Genomic DNA, 19997 nt, shown 5'->3' on the forward strand with positions numbered 1-19997 from the left:
GGCCCGGCCCGGCTCGGCCCGGCCGCCCGCGCGCGGCTGCTGGAGCGCCCCGGGCCCGGCCCGGGCGGCGGCGGTGGCGGAGGTTCTAGCCCGAGGCCTCGGCGGCGCCCTTGCGCCGCATCGCAGCCATGGCCCTGGTGACCCTGCAGCGCTCGCCCACGCCCAGCGCCGCCTCCTCCTCGGCCAGCAACAGCGAGGTGAGCCCCGGGCCCACGGCCCCGGCTCGGCCGAGAAGCCGCCGCTCCAGGCCTGGGCCGCGAGTGCGGGGCGGGGGGCGTCCGGGCCTGCGGGGGAGGGGCCCCGCGCTGCGACCCTGCCTGGGCAGTCGGCCTGGGTTACTGTGCGGGGGACGGAGAGTGTCACCCCGTCTGGGGGTGACTGTGTGTGCAGCTGTGACCTCTGTGTGGGGGGTGACTTTCCGCGAGACTGTACTGCGGCTGTGACCTCTGTCTGGGGGTAGCTGTGTGTGTGACTGATCCCCGTCTGGGGGTCACAGTGTGGGAAACTGGCTGTGCCCCTGGGACTCCTAACGGGTGACTGGGAGATGCTGGTTGTGAGATCTGTGGTCCTGGGGTTGGTCTAGGCCCTCTCCCCGTGTGCCTGACTGTATGTGAGTTTGTGTGTGACTGTGGCCTGTCTCCTGGGAACCGTGCCTGCCTGATGCTGTGACAGAGGCCCCCCGGGGGTGCCCCTGTGAATGTTTGAGATTGTTTCCCTGGACTGCATGCCCCTGGAGGTCTGCCTCTTGGTGTGAGTGGCTGGCCTGTCGGGTGCCCGTGTCACTGTGTGACAGTGACTGAGTGAGCTCAGGGCGCCCTGTGACTGGGTGTCTTGTCTTTGTGTGAGTCTGGATCTTCCTTTTTGTGATATCCTTTGAGACTGCATGTTTGTGTTTATCTGGCTGTGTGGCTGGGGGCGATTCTAGGGTTTACTGTGGTTGCAGGGTTGCATTTTGGTGACTGAGAACACATCGCTGCACCCTGCCGGTTTCTGTGTCTCTCTCTGCCATCAGGCCTCTGTGGGCCGCCTCCTCGATCTGGGGTAGACTGGGGAATGGGTCTTCTGAGTGGGCGGTTGGCCTGGGCTGCACTTGAGGCCTCAGGGTACTATAGGGCTGACTTTCTCATCCCCCACTCTCCTACCTTCTCTTGGAGAACTGTTTATGGCCTCTGGTCTCAACTCCTATCCATGGCAAGGCTGAGAGTTGGCCTGAAGACAGAGAAGTTGGAGGAGGAAATTGGGAAGTGTTTGGAGAAGGGAGAGAAGGCTGGAGGAGGGGCCTGCAGGCCCAGGAAGTGGCCTGGCAGCTCTAAGCCATTCAAGCCCCTTCTCTGTGGGGGAGAATAACACGGATAACATGGAAAGGTTTGTGTGAGAGAAGAGGAACTGGTTTTGGTGCAGGCCTATTTGTCCTGCAGGCCCGGGTGGCTCTTCTGCCTGATTTTGTTAGGAGACTCTGGAACATTTTCAGAGTGGCGGTAAGGGTGGATCCCCCCCCCCCCAACACCCTCCTTTCCTGGAGAGGCCATTCGTGAGTTACCTTGTCTGCAGACAGGATTCTCCTCATCCTTCCTCTGCGAGTCAAGTGCAGAGAAAAGGACACTGGTGGCCAGTTGCCTGCAGCTGAGACTTGAGGCTACAGTGGCTCTTTTCCTCACCACACAGATACCTGTTCTCCTCCATCACTGTGATTACCACCAGTTTGCAGTCTATAGAGAGCTTCCTTGCACTTGATCTCAGACTGCCTTCTCAACAGTGAAATGAGGCGATGGTTGGACTCCAGTAAGGGCTTGTACACAGGGCCCTCAGCCTTGGTTTCGGATTCTAAACTCCATGTTCCCTGCGTAGCTCACACCTGATCTTTTCCTGTCAGAGACACATTTTTTAAAATTTCATGTTATCTTTCAGCTGAGCTATAATTCACGGATCATCCATTCACCATTCCTCAGTATATGATTCAGCGACTTTTGGTACCTTCACAAGGTTGTGCAGCTGTCCCCACGGCCGGGTGCCGGAAGTCTTCATCACTTTGAAAAAGAAGCCACGTGCCCCTTAGCCACCACCTGCAGCCCCCTTCTCAGCACCCCTACCCTGCTCTCACCAGACTGTAGGTTCCCACTGATCTTCTTGCTGTCCTCATAGAAATGCCCGTTCCGGACATTTCATATGATCACAATCCTACAATATGTGACCCTTTGTTTCTGGCTTTTGCCGCTTAGCATGATGTCTACAGGGTTCATCCATGTAGCACAGATCAATACTTCATTCCTTTTTATTGCGAAATAATATTCCATTCGGTGGATGTATCACATGTTTGTTGGACATTTGGGTTGTCTCTATGAGACACATTTCAAATTATTATATAGAGCATTACTTTTACCAAGTGCCAGGGACCCAGTAAACATGAGAATAAAACTCAGCCACCTTTTTTTTCCCCAAAAGATTTTATTTATTTGAGGGAGAGAACACAAGCAGGGACAGGGTGGGAGAAGCAGACTGAGCAGAGAGTCTGAAATGGGACTTGATTCCAGGACCCCAGGATCATGACCTGAGCCGAAGGCAGAGGCTCGACCCACTGAGCCACCCAGGCACCTTGGCCCCATTTGATTGGCTGTTAATAGAGGAGCAGCATTAGTTGCCCAGTGAACTAGCCGAGGTTGGGATGTTCCCTAGAAGACAAGGCTTGCTTTCCGATGGGGTGGGGCAAGACGTATGGAGAGAGCAGGCACGTGCATGTGAACTCAGGAGACGAGGCCATCTGTGCCTCAGGTCTGACCTTCCCTGGACCTCAGTTCCTGTGAAAGGGCCGGCTTCCCTCCTATGTGTGTCCTTGGGCATGTATAGCTTGCTTCCCTAGGAAAACTGACTGCATGTTGCCTCCATTTCATTTCCGGGAATCCCAGAGAATGAGCAAGAATTAAATGTCTTTTTGAGGCCTGTACCCCTAACTCACTTTCTCTCTCCTCGAAATGCACCTCTTCCCCTGAGTCAGACAGCCCGGCTGACTCAGCTGACTCAGCCGGTTTAGCGTGGGAACAGAGAGGGAGATCAGCCCGCCCAGCAAAGCAGCTCTCCTCTCAGTTTTTTCTCCCTGCCCCCACCCCATCTTTAATTATCTCATTTATGTCACTTTACTGTTAATCTTATCTCATTCCTTTGCGAGAACAAGCAGAACGCCCCACAGTAAATAAATCAATAACTTTCAGGAATGGATTGGAACATTGTTATTTTTGACAAATGTTCAAGGTGACTCATTTTTATGGGCAGATCTCCAGAGTCTTTTTTTGGCCAGAGGGAGGTGGGACACAGAGGAGGGGTCGGATGTGGGGTGTTGGGGTTAGGTCAGGATCAGCGTTTCTCAGCCTTGCCACTGCTCATGCTGGGGCTAGACAGTTCACAGTCGTTGGTCGTTGGAGGTGGGGGGGGGGTGTTGTCTTGGGCATTGTGGCATATTTAATGTAACCCTGTCCTCCACCCCTAAGATGCCAGTAGCGTCCTCTCGAAAAAGGCTCCAGACATGGCCCAATACCCCCCTATTGAGAAAAATCATCCCCAGTTGAAGACCCCTGGGTTAGATCCAGCATTGTCTTCTAAGTGGTTGTGTGAGTTGTTTGTGCTGCACTCAGGGACAGAAGCTCATGGCCCTGTGGTCAGCACAGCCTCACCTCATGGGTTCCGTTTCTCCTTTGCCCCTGGGGTAGGGCGCGTGAGAAAACCAAGTGACTGGCCACCAGTGCCCGCCGCTGCACATAGAGTATCTTCGTAACATTTAGGGACCCCGGGACTCTCCGCTGTCCCCCTCTTTCTTCGTTGTGGGACTGCCCCCCGGCTCTGTGTCCCTTGCTCCGCAGGCCCCTTCCCGCGTGAGCTCCTCACCCTTTTCCCATTACTGCAGACTCCTGCCTGGTCTCTGTCCTCATTTAGCCTTGCATCTCTCCCAAGGATCGCTGCTTTCCAGGTTTCTCTTTCCTCTTCAATGGGTTCCTCTGTGGAACATCAAAACATGCCAGGTCCCAGCGGTGCAGAGTTGTTGGGGGGCGGGAGTGTTTTCTTATTTCAGTTTTCTCATTGAAAGCAAAAAAGAAAAAAAAGAAAAATTGCAATTGGCGCTTAAGTCCCTGTGACTTTTAGATTCTAACCCTCTTGGCCTTTAAACTTTTAGAAAATATTAAATGTCCGTTTCTTTTGCTTATATAAATAAACCTATAGCCTAGAAAGTTTTATGTTAAACATTTAAGCCTTTTTGGGAACCACCAAGAGCTTTTGAGACCCACAGACAGACAGGCTGCTCCTGGCCCCCTTCCATGGTGAAAGGCTTGCCCAGAATGATTTTTCTTTTTTCTTTTTTTTTTTTTAAACTCATGTGTTGGAGCTGAAAATGATATTGATCACTCAGCTATTACCTGGCTTGAAGGAGGAAATAGATTCTTCTTAAAATATCAGCCCCCCCCTCCGTTAAAAAAAACAGGGTGAGGGGGCGCCTTGGTAGCTGAGTGAGTTAAGCATCTGCCTTAGGCTCAGGTCATGATCCCAGGGTCTTGGGATGGAGCCCCACATTGAGCTCCCTGCTGAGCAGAGAGCCTGCTTCTCCCTCTGCCTGATGCTCCCCCTGCTTGCGTTCGCTGGCTCTCCAGCAAATAAATAAAATCTTTAAAAAAAAAAAAAAAAAAACAAAACAGGGTGAGATCGCAAACCACACTGGAAAGTTGAGATGAGCGTGTGGGTGAGCAGGGCCAGGTAGGAGTGTCCAGTGAACAGGAATCAGTGCGGGACACTGCGGAAGGTATGTGGATAAAGATTGGGAAACCTGAAAAATCCCTCCATGGAAAGTTCTCAGCAGGACAAGGGTGGGTAGAGCAGGGTTGCTGAGGAAAGGGTGCGACCTTGTGGACAGAGCCAGTTTTCCTGGACATCTGTATCTCTGTCAGGCATCAGAGCAGAAAACGTGAGACTTGTGTCTGTGTGTGAGCCTCGTTGCTAGTGGCGTCTGTGGTGTGACACTGTCTTTCTTTCTCCGTAGTTGGAGGCTGGCAGCGATGAAGAGCGAAAGGTAAACCTCAGGTAAGCGGCCTCGATTTTCGTTCCTGAGTCTTTCTCCTAAGCAGGTTGAAAGACTCTTGTTCCTTTCTGGAAGGGAGAATCCTCGGAAGAGAGGATACACCAGTGCGTTCAGTGAGAGCTTTAAAAATCACACCGCAAGCATGTACAACGGTAGCACGTCCACGTGCGTGAACATGTTTAACCATCAGGAGCTTTCATAACGTTGTATAACATTTCAAAAAGAAGGAAGGTCATTGCCAGGATTCCACCGCCCTCCTCAGTTCCCTGCTTTGAACATCTGTAGAGACTTCCTTCCAGATTGTACCTTTCTGAAAAAATACTCTTTGTCTCGTGCTCTCGCTTTTCCACCCAGCTTTTGCTACAGTGTCCTGCGGTAAGCACGTTGCTGGTTTGAAATAGATGTCCCACCCCCTGGGTTCAAGGTGGGGTTTTTTTGTTTTGTATTTTTGGGTTTTTTGTGTGTGTGCCTGTGTGAAATCTTGTGAGATGTTCCCTGAAAAATAATTCCTCAGGCTATAGTCCTCAGCTGCTGTAGTCACTAGCAGACCCCAAGGGCATTTTTATTTTTCTTTGCCAAAAACGAAGGCCTTCTTTTGGGTATTTTGTTTACGGAAGATTTAGTTCTCCGTTACATAATATATTCGTATTATATAATGTGTTGTACCCTAAGGCACCAGTCTTAAATTCAGATTCTTAGAGTCTAAAAAAGTAAATGGAGTTTCAAGGATATTGTTCTTTGCGGGGGTGGGGGGAATCTGTTTCATCTTGTGAGGAAGAAGAACACCAATTGGGAAAGGGAATGTATGTTCAGAAACTGGGGTCCACCATTCATTATTGAGAGCAGGATGTTCTCTGGTTAAACTCACGGTCTTTGAATATTCATGTCTTTGGGCGAAAGGAGGGAAGACACTCACTTTTATTGTGGCATAGAATATTTGTAAAGATTTTACGTATAGGGAAATAATGGCCCGGAAAAATCAGAGAGGTCTTATTTCAGGGGCTGGGTCCTCATTTTAACGATACCTTTGGGGATGATGACTTTGGGGATGATGACGGATTTTCCCTGTCCCTGGGGTGTTGGGTTGCTCGGGGTCTGGGTCAGGGCTTGAAGGCTGGAATCAGCCAGACTCCCAAGTGGGGGCAGTCACGGGCTGTGTTTTGTGTTTTCGAGCTTGGCTCTCTGGGTGGAGGCAAAGAGGGGAGGAAGTGGAAATCCACTCTCTGGAGGCTCTTTGGGGGAGGAAGTGCTGGAAGAAGGGCTTGCTGACCACCATGGAGGCCACGAGGGGGGCTGCGTCTACAAGTGCATCTCCTGCTCCAAGCCTCCCTCCAGTACTCCCCTGGAGTGGGAGTTTCTTCTATCCCCGAGGCCTCCCCTTCGCAGGGCTTATGCCCAGGAGAAGGTATTTAGCTGTCTCACTTAGATTGTCTTTGGGCAAAGAACTAATTTTTTTTTTCCCAAACTGCCCTTACTTAGTGGACAGCATAGTCCAAATGGAATTATTTCATTTCAGAACTCACAAGTAGCAGTGATGTGCAAATGTGAGTACCCTGGCAGCCAGGGTACTCACATCCCTCTGCACAGTTGGGAGCTCACAAGGTGGGGGGAAGTCACCTCTGCATATTGCCATATTCACTCCTCTCAGCTGTGCCAGGAGGGGTTTTTTTCCCAGTTTACAGGGGAGAAGCCTGAGGCCCAAGGTTGCACGTGGCAGGTACTAAATTTGAAGCGAGGCCTTTGTTGCCTCCCACACCTGTGTTTGTCATGGGATGCCCCGACACCGGCATTCTGGAGACCGGTGCCAGGACCAGGACTGAGGAGCCCTGCTGACTTTGGGTGGTGTCCCCTGGATGTGTGCTGACCATGGGAATCCCTCATCACTGCCCCCAGCAGGCCTCCCCCCATGACCTTGTGAACGCTGGGAGACCCTGTCCTGGAGCTGGGAATCTGGGCTCTGAGCTTATCCTCTTGGGTTCCCCTCTTAGTCCCTCTTCCCCCACCTTGACATTGACCCCCCCATTTTTAGGCAGACAACACCATCCTGCTTTCTAAGTGTTGTAGCCACGCAGGAGAAATTCTGGTTTAAGCTTTGACTGCAACTCATTCACGGCCATGTGTTGATTTGCATTTTCAAGCCTTTGCTGTCCAGGCTTCTAGAAGAAGTAGTAATGGAATAGTCCATTGTGTTTGCTTGTCTGGGGAAGAGGGGATTTCTCCATGCTTCAGATTGGTTCTGGATAGTTGCTGGTAGGCAGGAAGCCTGGAGCTAGCAGGATACTCCTTTCCCCGCTCTCCTCTGTCCACCCTTCATTGAGAGCTTTCATCTTTCGGTAGTTCTTTTTGACTCAGCCATGGCCAGGAAATGGCTGAATCACATGGGCGGGTCTTCTGGGCCTCAGCTACTCCTCTTCCCCAGTTTCCCCTGGTGGCCCCATAGCTCAGGTCCTTATCCCTCCCCTGTCCTGTGTCAGTTGTTATCCAGGCCACCCTCCTTCCCACTCAGGTTTCCATCCCCACCGTCAGATGGACACGGTCTCGGAGCGCCCCTGTGCCTCTTGCTCTGGTCCCATCTTGCCTGCTCTCCACCTTCCCCCTCCGTGGCTGCCCCATCCTCTCCGCACCGCCGCCCCACTCTTGCATGGGTTGTGTTCATCACACTCCCTGGCCAGGCTCTTTCTTGAAACCAGTTCCATTTCCTGCCCAGCCAGCTCAGTGGTCCTGCCCCCAGACGTGTAACTTCCTTCTCTCTGGTGGGAAGCCCTTGGCTCCCCTCTGTGGGCCACGTGGCTCCACCCTACATGGCAGGTGCACGTGCTTTTGTCCCATCCCTCACCGTGCTTTTGTCCCATCCCTCACCGGCAGCGGCACTCCCCTTAGGGACGGGGCTTTAGTTCCCTGCTTGGGCATGACATTTCAGCTGCTGCAGTATGTTAGCTTTGTCCTTGCCCTGCAGTACAGTGTGTCCCTCATGAGAGAGTGAGGTGTGGAGGAGACAGTGGGGGTTTGGACACAGGCAGGCGTATGTTCACAGTCTGGCTCCTACCTGAGCCACTGAGCTCCTTTGCCTCTGTGCCTTAATACACTTCCGTGGGTCTCTTTCATTCCGTCTGTCAAACACATACAACTCGCACCTAATAGGGTGGTGGAGGGGCTGAGTCGGGGCTCCTCGCACGGAGCCCGGCCCACAACAGGCTGAAAGAGCCATCGTGACGTTTGGTCCCCGTGAGATATTCACATTCGTGTCAGTTCATAGCCCAGACTTAGCTGGACTTCCTGCGGATGCAGTGTCCACTCTGTCACGCTGGGCCCCTGGGCCGCCACCAGGGACACTCTGTGACCTGGAGCAGCCCCATCCTTTTCCCAGCTGCAGCCCTGTGGGATGCAGACAGCCTCGGGCACACTCCCCAAGGTCAGTGTTGTGATTCAGACAGTTTCTCGGAAGGCCTTCCTGGGGACCTCACAGGAGCTGATCACCTCGTGCCCAGAGCGAAGCCGACTGATGCAGAGTGAAGGAGGTCTGGTTCTCCACATTCTCCCCGCTGCCCTCCGCACGGACAGACAGCCGCTGGCCTCCCGCAATCCCCTTCTGGAAGCTGTGCCGCCCAGCCTGTGGGAATCGGTGAGCAGATGGCTCCGCTGGCAGCGGCTCTCGGCTCCCTCGCCATCCTGGGAGCTGCCTCCGTCTGGCACGAGATGGATGCGTCTGTGCACCAGGCAGGGCCCCGGGGAGAGAATCTGGCTATGGTTTCCAGAGGGTGGCTCTGGACTGAATGTTTTTTGTTGTTGTTGTTTCCATCCAGAGTTCCCAAGTCAAGCATATGAAAATGCTCATTAGAGTTCTTTTAATATTTTTCGTGCCTCCCCCAAACAAACATGGGGCCAAGGCCGCAGGACTTTGTCTTCTGTTTTATGTGGCGTCCATGCTGAACGGTGACCTCCCTGCACCTCTCCTCTCTGTCCACATTCCCTTCCCCTTCGGATCTTGACCTGGAATTCCTCAGAAGCCCCCGCTGTCCTGGAGTGTGGTTGTACCTTCCCTCTGTCCTCCACAGCAGCTCCCATGTCCTCACTTCCTCATCTCCATTCAGCACCTGTCTTTTATGCCTATATGCTGTGAGGGTTCCTATTCGCCTTTCTCAGTGGTTTCTTAGGCTGGACTTTCTTGTCCCTATGGATGGTCCATCTGCTGAAGTCCTTCCAAGGGGCGTCAGGCGTCCCCTGTGTCCCAGTTCTGCGGCAGGTCACTGTATCCGTTAGCAGTCGCCATGGAACAAATTAGCCCAAACCTGAGAGTCCAAAACAGTTCCCGGTCATGGCCTCACAGTCGCCAGGGTTGATTGAGAATTGGGACATAGTCCAGCTGGGCTCTCCACTTGGGGTCTTACATGGCTTTAGTCAAGGCATTGGCCAGGGCCAGGGTCGCACCAGAGCTTCAGGTCCTCATCCAAGCTTACGTGGTTCTTGGCAGAATTCCTTTTCCTGCAGCTGTGGAGGTCCTGGTGGCTTGCTTCTTCAAGGCCAACCGGAGGATCTGTTGCCATGGACTCTTTAACCCACTGAGCCACCCAGGCGCCCCTGCCATGGACTCTTGTAACGGAATGCCGTCGCAGGAGTGACCGTCCCATCACCATTACCTTCACTATACAGTGTCACCTGAAGGGGACATCTGTCCCATCCCGTCAGGATAGAGGCTCACTCAGGGTGCCTGTGACAGGGGCTGGGATCTTGGGCCTTCTCTGAATTCCACCCACTGGTCTCAGCCTGTGCGTACATTACATAAAGGTGATGGCGACTGCGAGATCCTCGCAGGGTCGTCAGGAGCACCAGAGAGCCCGCAGGCCTTGACCCTCACGCCAGTGAGTGGCACGTTCTTTCTTGTAAGCGCCCACATGCTTGTTCTCACTTTCAGGCTTGGCATCTCTTGGATTCACCCCGACTTTGACTGCCTTGTCCTCTGTTGGCCCCTGCATCTCCCTCCTTGAGCTTCGGCTTTAGGGGATGGCCTGGGTTTGGCTCCCCCCGTCCCCCACTGCCGTCATCTGTCGCCTCACCAGGCAGTGGGCCAGATCTTACACAGCTTGTGGGGTCGCTGGCAGAATTAAATATCATAACTCCGTGAGCCTTTTCACTATTGTAAACTCTGAACAGATGCTCTTTGCCTGTACCTCTTTCAGAGGTCAGCTTCTGTAGTGATTTCCTGGCTCTTCCTTTTCCTTCCTCCATGTGCTTTTCTCTTCTCGTATTTCCTTGGGACCAGCTTTGTTGTATATATACTTACGTACATAAAGGTTCCCCCACCCGGTGCAGTAGGAAGATGGTAGGGGCCTTTGTTAAAGAACGGTTCAGAATCTCGAGATGGTGAGAGCAGAGCTAATCCTTGAGGCCCTCCTGAGCCTGGAGCCTTGAGTGGCAGGACAGGGCCTCCCTGGCCTCAGCCCTCCCAGCGCCTGGCACACACTGGATAGGCCACTGAGGTGTCACACAGTGACTTCCTCCCATAGAGGAACTCGTGGTGCTCTTGGATGACCTACCAGATACTGAGGACAGATAGCCTTCCTGCCATTTCCCCCTGTAGCCACTCTTAGAGCATTCACGGCACCCCTCTGTCCTAACCTTTCTGCTTAGGTGCCACTCACCCAACATATATTTCCTGGCACCTACTCTGTGCCACCACTATTTCCAGGAGCTGGGAATCGAGCAGTGGACGAGACAGATCTCCGGCCTCAGGGCTAACATTCTGTTGGGGGAGACCAGGCAGTAAGGAAGATAAACTAGAATAGCGTGTCAGTAAGTACTAGGGAAAGAAAGTGAAGCAGGGACAAGAGGCTCTGGAACGGAGCCTCCAAACATGCTCCACTCTGTGAGTCGCCAGATGAAAGTTATTTCTTCTAACATACGCAGACCTCCTGTAAGGAAGGCGCCATTTTGATTCCCATCCTGTGGACTGGAAGAGTGAGCCTTAGCTGGCCTGACTTCATGTGGTATGAAGTGACAGAGGCAAGAACCTCAGGCTCCGTGTCTCTCTGCCTTCAGAACCTGTCCTCGCCCCCCCAATTCAAGAGCCATCTCAATTACCCTCCTGCCAGTGGTTCAGAGCTCTCACCAGGAGGCCGAGAGGAAGGAGTCCACCCGGAAGAACTACCATCTTTGCAGCCATTCTTCCTGCTTGGAGCCTAGCGGCCTTTCTGTGAACTATATTCTTGAGCAAGTCGTGGGGGACCCCCCACGTGTCCCTGAGCCCCACTGAGATCAAGAATTGTGACACGTCCTCCTTCTCGGATGGTCCCTGGGCAATCACTGGGCAGAGGCCCTTGGGAATGATAGTACCCTCCTGTTTCCTGCAGGTGCAGGTGCAGGTGCTGGATTTGGAATCTTGCCCCATAGGTTATGTCATCAGCATAATCCTCAAGGTGGCTGCCAGCCCCAGCTTAGGAAGCTACAGTTCAAAACGGCCGGTGGGACGCCAGGGCCAGGGTTTGAATGCAGGTCCCTGTATTCGGAAACCCATGTCCTCTTCTTTCTGCCCTGTCTGGTCCCTCACAGGAGAGGGACGCAGTTTTATGTTCAGCAAATCCTTTCCTGTCCCCATCCCCTGGGCTTTATAGGCACTAGCTCCCCACCGACCCCCACTTTTCAACATTGGGGTACACAGACTTTTGAACTTCTGGAGTTTAACACAGGTGCTCTCCCTGGTGTATTGGGACATGAATTTGCCTTTAGGGCAGGTTAAATTCTTTGTTAGAAAAACTCCATCTACAGTGGGGACAAATGAGGACAGAGGAAAATAGTTCGTATGATTCTTGATTCTGTAGGAACTTAATTGAACTTCTTATTAAGTTTAACTTGAAATGAATTTTGCTAGAGTCTAGTAGGTTTCATTAAGCTTTACCAGTACTTAGACTTCAAAAGAATGCCACAGGGCCCTGGTCTCCTCTTTCCCAGGCACGGGTGCACCAGGGGAGTGCATATGGTGTCAGAGTCCATGCTCGGGTGGTACCAGCAATCATGCCGGCACTGGATGTGAGCAGAACAAAGCTGTGAGAGGGAGTCAGCAAAGCTAGGTTCTGTCCTGAGAGGTGATGTGAACCTTAGGCAAGTCACTAGACATCTCTGGGCCTCCACCTACTCCTTTGTAAAGTGAAGAGACGAGATTAGATTGCTGCCCCCAGATGGAGATGAAGAGTCCTCAGACCCATCCTTCCTGGCCTGTGTCCTCGTGTACTTGTCATAGTTCCCTGTAGATTTGTAACAGACTGCTCAGACTTTCCCCTTCATTCCAGGACAGAGGTCAAGGGCATACATTTGTGGTCAGGGTTATGGTCTGACCCTGACTTGGAGGACACTAGCGTGGCATCTGAGACGAAGCGGACCCTTTGCTTACACTCCTCAGCGGAGCCCTGGGCCAGCCACACTTTGCTCTCAGGAGCAGGCTTCAAGGGACTCGCCTTTGGCGTACCTTGCCCTGTGGTCATAGCTCAGGATTTGGAGCACTTATTAGAAAATTCCTAAGACTAGGAGAACATCCAAAACAAGTCGTTTTGCTTCGAGAAAGGCTGCAGTAAGAAAACAGGATTAATCAAAACAGGATTAATCAGAGTCCAGACAGCCATTTTCAAGGCCTGTGAGTGATTGGGCTGGTGGGGGGGGGTTCGTGATCTTGAGTCCCACTCTGGGGCGGGGTCAGTACTGGGACACATGGGAGGTGACATGCCAATGGGGAAGCCAGCTGGCCCACCCAGCTGCCTCCCCAGAGTTGGCAGACTGCCCTGTAAATTACGGAGGTCAAGCCTTCAGGCCTCGAGGCCCGGGTACAGCCCCTGCCCCCACGCTGCCTGCGTGACTGTGACCTAGGGCCATCCACCTGCCCTCCCCAAAAAGTCCTTCTCCGTCTTGGGGCCCTTGGGACAAGCCTTAGGGAGAGCCTTTCACTGCCTGGGCATAGTGTCCTTGTGGATGCTGTTGGACACATGATAGCTGTTTGGTTGGGTTTTTTTCAGCTGTTACTTTCATTGATGGTAGTGCCTGCCAGCCCCGCCTGCTGCCCTTCCCGACCTCCGTCCCCTCCACAGACTCCCAGTTTCACCGCAAAAGACCAAAAGGTCAACCCAGTGGAATCCGAGAGGAGAAACCGCCAACACATGACCTATTTCCCTCCCAAGTTCTACTGAACCTTGTACCAGACCTTTATCTGGGAACCAGCATGTCTTGTGGGCCTTTATTTTTATAGATTTTTTTCTTAATGGCTACTTTTGGAGTTATTTTTAAAAGACTTCATTTAAAAGAAAGCGGTTGCTGTTCAGTGTTAGGAAATACCTGATGCTCTCACTACTAGGGGCTGCCCTGCACCGGCGGACATAACTCCCAGTCAGGTCTCGGCACGTGGCTTGGCAAGAGTTCTCAAGATGTGTTTCCCCAAATCTGGGCCCAGACGAAATTCCCACAAGGGAGGGACGTGGTTTGGAGAGAGCCAGGTGGCTTCCCCTTCTGGGTATCACTTGTCATTTCCAGGCCCGCCGGCTCTGTGCCTGGTCGGTAGCACGTGGAGGTTTGGGAATGGTTTCTTTAGTCTGGGGCTGAGGCCACAGAACCATGCAGCAAGAGGGCTTCCTAAAGGGCCTGCTTTCTGGGCCCTGGGCACCCCTGTGCTGACCCTACCATGTGGGGTGGGAGGGAGAAGTGTCTCCTAGGAAGCAGCCTAGAAGTAGAGGCAGTTTTTGAGTTAATTTTCTTTATTTAACAATTCAGCCAGTATATATTTAGTGTGTATATACTGGGATCTGGCTGAATGCTGGGGTTCTTTGTTAAATAAAGAGTGCTTACCTACCACAGGCAATGTGGGTATGCTTTGTCTACCACAGCTTTGTCCAAAAGGGATTTGAAACACCCTATAAAATTCAGAGAAAATTAACAAGAAAAGCGGGGCACAGGGAAAATAGGGGGAAAATAAGATGAAGCCGGGAGAAGATTTGTATGTGGAATGTATGGTGTAACATTGGTATAGTTACCAGAGCGTGGCTACAGATCTGACTTCAAGCTTCCTAGTGGTCAAAGCAAAGAAAGAAACAAGATCAGTTGCTTGATTCATGATATTCCTAAAAATGCCACCAGGTTAGTTCATTCCTCTGAAGAATGCTTCCTGATGGACACCTGTGGGTGTTCCTAAGACAGCCCAGTGTGGTGGGCAGATAAGCAGGTTGTCTTAGGTTTAGCCCTGAGGCCCACAGAGGGAGCTGATGTTATGGGCCCGTCCTACCAATTAACCTGGGTGTTTGTGGTCTGGAGAGGTGAGGTCAGCAGCAGGACTTGGTGCCAAAGCTGCTGGCCGCCCCAAACGTTGCAAACAGGATGCTGAGTCACATCCTGCGGGCCTGTAACGTCCTGACTACATGTGCCCTTCACAATAGGAGGCTCGCATGGGCAGGCTGGCCTCCCGCTGTTTCAGAAGTGTGGTCATAAGCCAGAAAATGCTCCAGTTAGGTTTTCGACAGGTCAGAGCTGTGGGTACCCAAGGCCCCCAAACTCTGGACTCACACAGACCAGGAGGAAGTGGGAGAGTGGAGTTTCCCATCACCCTTTGTGGCCTCTGTCCTGGAAAACACGGAGAGGGAACAGGGTCTGAAGACAGGTCGAGGTCTCCATCAATGAGGGTATGAAAGTCTCCAAAAGATGGAAGAGGAAGGCTGTGAAGTGTGCCGGTGGCAATGACTCATAGTCTTAAAAGCTTTTATCACCTGCCAATAAAGGAAAATTACAAGCAATGCTTTCCCAAAGCCCAATTAAGTGGAAATTTTCCAAATAGCTTTTTAGATTTTGAAACAATATAAAACTTACAGGAAAGTTCTCACAAAGAATTTTTTCTGAAACAGTTGAGAGTAAAGTTGCCGGCCTGGTGCCCATCACCTTTTGCATATAGGCAGCAGCCTTCTCCTACAAAGTAGACCTTTGATCCTTGACCCTGACACATTACCACCCACAGAGCCCCATCAGGGTCTGCCCTGAGACTCGGTAACCTTCTCTGTAGTAGAAGAGTCTAGTTCGGGATTGTATGTGGCTTGTAGGCGTCCTGCCTGAGTCTCTGTCATTCCAGCCCATGTCCTCCATCTCCCTTGGACAATCTTATGAATAGGACACTTGTGCAGGGGACAGGCCTGTCGTTTTGTTGACTGTCCCTGAATTTAGGTTGGCATGGTATTCCCCGGAAATTAGATTTGGATGGGGTCTCTTTGGCAGGACTAGCCTAGGAGCAATGCTGTGCACTTTGCTTCCCGCCACGCGAGGGAGCACACAATTTCGTTTTGCCCCGTTCCTGGTGATGTTAACTTTGGGCACCTTTACTATATGATTATTCTTTCCCACTTTATCCTTAAGAAGTATTTCTTGGGGGCCATACTTGGAAATTATTTTAATCCTATCCGTCTTTGTCTATTTATATCTGTACAGACTCATGTTTGTCTGTTCTATCCCACGGTTTTTAATCCAGTGGTTGTATTATTGACTTCAGAGTCCCCTGCTTGGCCACTGGGGTCATATGCAGCCTGGCTTCCGTGACCCTTGAGGTCCTGTCCCTGCCATCCTTCAGCACTGCATGCTCTCCAATACCAGATGTTCCAGGCCTCATCTTGTCCTCTCTTTGCCCCATGTCTGGAGCCAGTCATTTGTCCGAGGAGCCCTGCTTCTGTTTAGTGGAGAATGGAATTTACAAGTTGTGCTTATCACTCTGGGGGTGTCGCCCTCCTCAGGCCCTCTTGGGGCAGAAATAGGGAATTTGTATATGTATGTACACACACACACACACACACACACACACCTGCATCTCTGGTTCTCTATTTAAATAATTTTGGGAACCCTGAGTTCAGACCTTCCTCTCTGATCCAACATCTCACAGTTTATTCTAGTTTTCTCTCCATCTTTGTGACTCGCTTCCCTGACCGTGAGAAACCTGGTTCCAGACTGACCCTAAAACACTTGCTTGTTTGAACAGTCTCCCTGGCTATCACCAGCCTCCTATCTCTGCAGCCACCTCTCCTCTGCACAGATTCCTTCCTAGCCCTGCTCACCACATCCCTCCCCAGATGCCTGCCTGGCTCAATCCGCCAAATGGTCTTGGGCCTGAATTGTTGGAGAAGAGAAGTCAGCATTTCTGATGCTGTTTCCCTGAGGTGTTCGTTCAGCAGGAGAGCCAGGATGTCAGAGTCCTCTTCCTGGTTTCCCATCCTGGCTCTTCCACTTCTTGGCCCTGTGAACACAGGCCAGCAGCTCAGGCTCTCAGAGCTTCAGTTTCCCTCAAAGACAGACACTGAGGATTAGGTTAATATGTGTAAGTGACTTAACATGACACTCAATAAGGATGTTCATTATTAGTATTACATTCATCGAGTGCACACTGCCTTTTGGGCCCTCGGAGATCCAGAGAAGGAGAAGTCATAGGCCTAGCCTTTGAGACACTCGAGGTGAGGTGGAAAACTTAGTTGTGTTGTCCGAGGCCCTTGGTTGCCAAGAAGGCCTGCCCACCAGGTGACTGTATGTCCACTTGGAGCCTTTGTGTGGCAAGTCTTAGGTGTCTGGTGCAGCCCGCTGGTGGTGAACACCGCATGTTCAGGTGCTTGGAGATGCCCAAGGTGACTTAGTCATGCACTGCTTTGAAACTGAAGAGGAGGCCAGCTCAGTGAGTGTGTTGCACCTCCTGTATGCTAGGCAAGGACAGTGCTTTAGAAAATTACGTGTGTCTGGCCCTCAAGTCTGACGGTGAAGTTCAGATACACTGGCGTGAGGATAACTTCACTGTGCGTTTTAGTAAGTATTTCTGGGAGCACAGTTTGGGGACCAGGGGCCTTAGGTTCCTATCATTTCTTAAGTATCTGACCTTGGAGAGGTGACTTAACATCTAAGGCTCAGCTTTGTTACCTGCAAGCAGAGGGAGCTGCTGTGAGATGTTGAAAGGGTAGAGCCATGGCTGGCCACTGAGGCAGCCAGGGAGGGCTTCCCGGAGAAGGGGTCAATTCTGGCAGGTGGGCACGAGGTGGGGGGCAGACAGGAGAGAAAGAGAAGGCCATGAACCAAGGCCAGGATGGAAGAGTCGATGAGGACGACCGCACAGAGAGAAAGCAGAGACTGTGTGGAGTACGGGACGAACTGTGTACAAGGTCACATGAGGAAGGTTTTTATTATAAATCACTTTTTCTGATTGTGTTATGAGCTCCTTGAGGTCAGAGAGTGTCCGACAAATGAAATTGAGGTCAGCAACATGGCTGATTGTAGCTACTACAAAAAGCTGGCAGAAGCGGGTTGGACTGTACCAATAATGCAGCATCATCGAAAGTTCTAGAGCTGGGAAGGACGTAGCAAGAGATGTGTTGAGGAGCTGTATGGTGGGTGGGAGGCCAGAAGTCCCTGCCCTGGTTCTCCTTAGAGAGTTCATAAAGCCGAGCTGCCCCGCCCCCCCGTAGCTGCCAGCCACATGCACCTCACTGAACTTGAATTTAATTAGAATTAATAAAACGACCAATTCAGTTGATTGGTCAGACTCACCACCCTGTCAGTGTTCTGGAGGTGCCTGGGGCTAGTGGCTCCCCGGGGCCCCCGCCCCCCGCCCGCCCCCCACCTCCCGCAGTTAGAGAGCATGTCTGCTCTCCCGCAGGAATGCTCGGAGTCCTCAGCTTAGGGCCAGGCGCACAGCACACAGCGGCACAGCCGGCCCCAGGGAATGTGGCGTGGCTCGAGGGGATGAGGTAGGCCAGAACTGGAGCGGTGACCGGCCAACTGGGGAGAAAGGGACCTTGGGAAAGATTAGGACTCAGCAGCCGCATACCAAAGAGAAAGGGCAAAAGACCTGGGGCGGTTGAGATCATCTGTCCTTGGAATTTTTGCGTTGTTTCAGAAACATTTCCTCCGTGTGTGTCTGTTATTTCTGGCTGGCTACGTTGTCTTTGCTGCCGCTGCATTCCCAACACAATGTGGCCTTTGTGCCTTCTGCCCTCCTCAGGGGGCTTAGATCCTGGTATCTTGGATGTGCAGAGGAAGATAGCAGTGGCTGGAGCTTCCACAGGTGGGGGACCTGAGGGCTCTCATGCGGGGCAGGCCACGAAGGGACCTATCTGAAGGTTTGGAGAGCCAACTCTGGGCACATCATTTGCTGTCCTTCTTCTACGGGGTGGGGGAAAATCCTGCTGCTGCGAAACTGCTGGTATATTCCTGGTGGGAGCTGCTCGCTGCTACCCGTTGATAGGAAGGAGAGCTGTGTAGCTGGCTTCAGAGAATGTCTCTTACTGTCTGAAATACTTCTGGACATTCCTTCTCTCTGAGAAAAGCCTACGCTTTCGAGCCAAACAATACATGCCCCGGCAGCAGAGACATTTGTACTGAGCCCTGCCAGCATTTCTTGCCTATGACCCCTGTTCCCTAAGTAGAAGGCCCTGCCCAGCTGGCATTTCCCTGTCCTCAGCATTCTGGGTGTAGGGGAGCAGCTGGGGAGCTCTGGTGGAGAGACATGGCAGGTGAGCTGCTGGTTTTCTCCTGCTCCGAACGACGGCCTTCCGGACAAGGCCCCAGTGAGCTACACTGTGAAGCACGAAACAAGACAGAGCAGGGCCTTGGCATACACTGGGGTCTTGGAGGCTCTTGACCAGGCCTTCAGATAAGGGAAGGGCCTGAGGAGAGCACACAGTGAGTCTCCGATCATTCCGTCCTCTCAGACTTCACTTCACTGGGAATGGGGTCCGAATCCGTCCAGACCACCATCTGTAGCTGTCCGGGCTTGCCTGCTGCTTCCAGGGCCCTGAGGCAGGCAGGTAGGCCGGCCATCGCGCCCTCCGACCCGGGCACCCGGCCACGCAGGTGCCCAGCGTGGAGCTGCTCGGCGTAGCCCTGCCTCTTTGTGGACACGTGGCTGCAGATGAGTCTTTCCTCTTCTCTGTCTTGTCCCCTTCTTCAAAAGCATGAAATTGGAAGAATTAAGTGAAAAAACAGAGGAGCAAGCTCCCTGAAAACTGCGCGGCACCATTCAGGCGGAAGGTAGCATCAATACATGTTTATCCAAAGCGACACTCTGAGTGTCATCGGTCTACTGAGCTTCCAGGTGCTGAGAACTTACCTTGACAGGTTGATGGCTAGACTTAAGCCCAAGGTTTGATTCTTAACTTTGCCCGTTCTGAAACTGGAATTTATTAGCACACCAGGGATGATCAAACTTCTGAGGAACCGACTTAGGCTGATCAGACTCATAAGGAACTGACTTGTAAACCAGAATGGACATTTATGAATTCACAGTGGGGCTTTTCACAGCAGAGACCAGGGTCTTCCTTGGTTTGCTCTGGGGTATGTCTGACATGATCCTCCCACTCTCCTGCTCCCGATGCCCTCTTCTGTGTTCACTGATCCTCTGAGGCCCAGCTTGGTGGTGTTTCTTCCCGGGAGATCTCCTTGCCCCCCCGCCCCGGGCTGTGCTGGGGGCCCCTCCCGTGGATATGCACGTGGGCAGCACGTATGGAATCTGCTGCATCGCCTTGCAGTCACTGTCCTGCGTCCGTCCTGCCCCCTGGAGTGCGATGTCGCCCCAAGGCAGAAGCCAGGTCTGCTTTATTTCTGCATTCCCAGGACTCAGCCCTGACCAGGCACAGCAAATCTTTGTTCAAAATAAACAGAAATTCCTCTTCCGAGCATTCACTTGCCTTTTCTGTGGTGACCAACTTTATATTCGTTCCTTTTTTTTTTCCTAGAATTGTCATCACGCCTGCTGGACAGACCACAGTCCCCTCAGCCATCCCTATAGCAGGCCCAAGGGACTCGAGGGTTGATCCTGTAGACCTAGTTCAGTTCATTTCAGTCGGCCCCATCGGTTGATTCTTCTCAGAGCCTAGGCTTGAGGCTCTGAGTCTCTGATTTTTGTGTGAGATGTAGCATCCGAAATACTGTAAGTAACTTTCTGAGTGTGGTGAAG

At 52.3% G+C, this 19997-nt stretch overlaps 1 protein-coding gene across 1 annotated transcript in view; it reads left to right on the top strand.

The window, feature by feature from the left end:
* Positions 1 to 19997, top strand: part of SSH1 (slingshot protein phosphatase 1) — a 59430-nt gene continuing 39433 nt past the window's right edge. Inside the window, exons 1-2 of the mRNA XM_059138658.1 lie at positions 1 to 197; positions 5021 to 5061. Coding sequence (XP_058994641.1) covers positions 129 to 197; positions 5021 to 5061 — 110 coding nt within the window. The 5' untranslated portion in view covers positions 1 to 128. The remainder of the gene's footprint in view (positions 198 to 5020; positions 5062 to 19997) is intronic.

Source organism: Mustela lutreola, chromosome 11 (assembly GCF_030435805.1).
Source record: "Mustela lutreola isolate mMusLut2 chromosome 11, mMusLut2.pri, whole genome shotgun sequence".
NCBI lineage: Eukaryota > Metazoa > Chordata > Mammalia > Carnivora > Mustelidae > Mustela > Mustela lutreola.